We start from the raw sequence: 3,370 nt of genomic DNA on the forward strand, positions 1-3,370 counted from the left end.
GGGCTTAAGTGGAGAGCAAATGCTTTGAGAATGATGAGGGCAATGAATGTACAAATGTGCTTTACACAATTGATGTATGTATGGATTGTCATAAGAGTTGTATGAGCCCCTAATAAAATGATTTTAAAAAGTAAGAAAGCCACTTTGCATTGATGACAGGGACTGATGACAACATTCTCAACAAGGCCCTAAGCACCTCCTGATATGAGGAAGACATCCATTGCTCATGTCACTGCACCGCAAATGTTTACATTTTCTGTAAAAACCTCCTGCTTCTATTTCTCCCTGAGCAACTCTAAAAGGAAATACAGAGGTGTGTCCCTAGACATAACAGAGGATAAGGGCAGATGCAAACCAATTTCCAGCCAGTTCTCACTTTATAGAATGGGAAAATGCGCACGTCCCCCAGGATCAGAGAGTTTGCTCTCTCAGCTACTAGGTTTCCTGCGGAAGGCGAGCCTATGGGTGCCAAAATAAGCCAACATATCTTTTACTTCTGTTTTAAGTCATTCCTGAATGGATTGACTAAAACATGGAAGTTTTACTTTTTCAGAGAGTCCCTGGGCTGGGCAAACAGTCAGCATGTTTGACTGTTAACCAAGACTGGAGATCTGAGTTCAAGCAGAGGCATAGCAGAAGAAAGGCCTGGCAATCAACTTTTGAAAGTGGCGCCCAGTGCCCCCTAGGGGAGAGTCCCGGAAAACAGTATGGAGCACAGTTCTGCTCTCACACACGTCAGTCAGGGTTGCCATGAGTCAGGATTGACTTGGCAGTCAGTCCCCGGTTATTGCTGTTTATTGAGGGCAGTGGTTCCCAATGCGGGCAGGGCAGCTCAGGGACATTGGGGCGAAGGGGCATAGGATCAATCCAAGAGTGTTACAAAGCAGATACCTACATTTGTTCCCGACTTTGGGATACAGCACGAAAGGGTTTCATTGGTAGAAGTGCTTGAGTGATGTTTTTCTGAAACGGCAGTGGTAGGCCCTATGATTTGGGGAACCTATGGTTTAGAGGCTGTTTGGGAGTCTACTGATCTACCAGAGGGCGTGAAATGAGTATAAAAGGACTCTCAAAGCATGGATACCCATGTTCCCACTCTTCCTTCTCGCTCTGCACCCAGAATCTTTGTGGGGGAATATTCTGCACAGGCTTCCACCATGGTCCTGTGCTGAAGTAATACTGGGCCCCGCTGATCCCTTCAGGGTCCAACTCCCCAACGTCTTGGTTCCACCAAATTGCTTTCTTTCTCCCTCATTGAAATGATTGTGTGAGGCCATAATAATCAGAAAAATTAGAGGACAACTCACTCCCCCAAACCCGGCCCAGGCTTCACCAGACCCCCCAAAGCAATCTCTGACAGACGAAAGCATATGATGAGCACTTGCTCAGTCATGAGCACACCAAATCTGTTCGCAGCGTTCAGAAAAGAAAACCAGACCCTGGCTGGCAAAGACAGATTCTTCGACAGCAAAAACCGGGGCAAATAACGAACTCGACTGAGACAACCATTTGCAATGCCAACTAGTGCAAGTTTATTGAGACATATACAGTGTGTTGTTGTTGTTGTTTTTCACAAACAACAAAACCGAAGCCAGAGGACACAGCAGCAAGATGAAAACACTTCAAAACCATCAGAGACTTGCGTGTGAGTGCTCGGTGACTGGAAATAGGCAGAGGCACACACAGCACCAGCGAACACCACTGAAAACAGGCCTGGCACTGGCAGGAAAGTCTGAGGTTGACAGAGGTAATGGAAGGATGGCTAACAGCCAGAAACCAAGCAGCTGGGAGAGGGGCCAGCGGGCAGCATGCTAGAAGATCCTGGAAACAGAGCTGACAGGTCATGGATTCTTGATTCGCCCACGGCTCCTACTTTCTCAGCAAGTTCGCCGGCAGCTGGACACGAAGGACCTCTGGTATCCCCTGGAGGCCCCACAGGCTGGTTGGCATATATTGGAGATTCCTCCCACTGGTTGGCACACACTGGAAACTCCTACGACAGGCTGGCACACAGTGGAGATACCCACTGATTGGCACCCAGTGGAGATTCCACCAACAGGTTGGCAGACACCAGAGATGCCTCCCAGGGGCTTACAGCCACTGGAGACAAAGGTGAGTGGTCGGTTGCAAGGAGTTGAGCAAGGGCTGGAGACACAGGTTACTGGACGAGAACAAGTCGCCTGATTAGGGCTGACAATGCAAGGACTGGCCTGGAAACAAGTCGGCTGGCAAGCTGTGGGCTCAAAAGCGGTCTCCTGACAGTGATCCAGGAGCCAGGAGCCAGTTTGGAAGGTACTAGGCAAATAGATGCCACTCAAGCAGTCAGCATCTTCCATCGCAGCCACGGCAGCTGGGGCCCTCTGGACCGTGCGTGATCCTCCAGTTGGTCTAGAAGCCAAGTTCGTTGTGGAGTAGTTGTAGGACATGGTGCCAGACAAATGGGTGTCTTGCTGCAGTGAGCTCTGAGCTGTGAGTGTCAGGTTAGGTTTCATCGCTTTTATATATCCTAGCTGGTGGGTGGGACTGCCTCTCTGCTCACCTGACTGCTGTGGCTCAGACAGCGTGCCTTAGAACCTCTTGTGAATCTGCAGTTTAATTGCCTATTGAGAAGCCCTTACCCTCATAAAGAAAGTTTAGGAGTTTGGTAACTAAACTATATGTCTTCTGTACTGACCTTATTGGCAGGATGAAGAAGGCTAGTTTATAGCTTCAAAGCTATTGGTCATCCCAGCCAAACTTCACCCCTCATTCATCTTGCTTGGATACACTGAGTGTCCCTCTGAGGGCAACACCAAACACACCACCCTACGACCACCACATGCTCTCTCCCTTCTGAGGAGGACAATGGATAAGCCCTCGAGCATATTGAGTTTGTGTTGACACTTAACACGTTTTAAACATAATTTCACCAGTTGCTCTTTCATAACTAATGTGGCTTCTGATAAGGAGGGTACATCTGAACATGCTTGTAGAGGACAATGACAAAACTGTCAGGAAAAGGGACACAAAGATGTATATCCTGTGAATGGGCTCTGAAAAATTAATCAACCGATGGATGCAAAGATGTCCACAAAAAGGGGTAGAGGCAGTGAGACTGCATTGGCAGCCAAGTGTCTTTCTAAATAAATGGGATGAGCCTTATTCCTAACAATTTTTAATCTAGTAACAACGGAGAAGAGTAACTCATGGCCTCATTAATATGTCAAGAAAAAACATAGCTAATTTCTTGAATTATTATGACATTAATTCAAAAAGAGTAGTTTCTCTGAAGATGCTCAATATATTCAAAGGATATTTATGTTCACAAACTTGTATAGATTGCATGCTGACAAACGAAAGATTCTTCAAGGTCATTGTCTTCCTCAAGGAT

General features: G+C 47.0%; 1 protein-coding gene across 2 annotated transcripts; it reads right to left on the minus strand.

Annotated features, from left to right (window-relative positions):
- Nucleotides 1-1,877: 1,877 nt before the first annotated feature.
- Nucleotides 1,878-2,426, minus strand: LOC101647026 (keratin-associated protein 11-1). 2 transcript variants are annotated; one of them, XM_013006908.1, is made up of 2 exons: nt 2,038-2,426; nt 1,878-1,983 (listed from the first exon to the last, which is right to left on the minus strand). In XM_013006908.1, exons 1-2 carry the CDS (start codon nt 2,424-2,426, stop codon nt 1,878-1,880), a joined length of 495 nt encoding a protein of 164 aa, XP_012862362.1. The 2 variants fall into 2 exon arrangements, with proteins under 2 accessions (XP_012862362.1, XP_004711342.1); XM_004711285.1 differs by having other exon boundaries at nt 1,878-2,426.
- Nucleotides 2,427-3,370: the final 944 nt, after the last annotated feature.

The sequence above is a fragment of the Echinops telfairi genome, unplaced genomic scaffold, assembly GCF_000313985.2.
Source record: "Echinops telfairi isolate 266 unplaced genomic scaffold, ASM31398v2 ScPeMD7_7469;HRSCAF=8507_0, whole genome shotgun sequence".
NCBI classification, from domain to species: domain Eukaryota; kingdom Metazoa; phylum Chordata; class Mammalia; order Afrosoricida; family Tenrecidae; genus Echinops; species Echinops telfairi.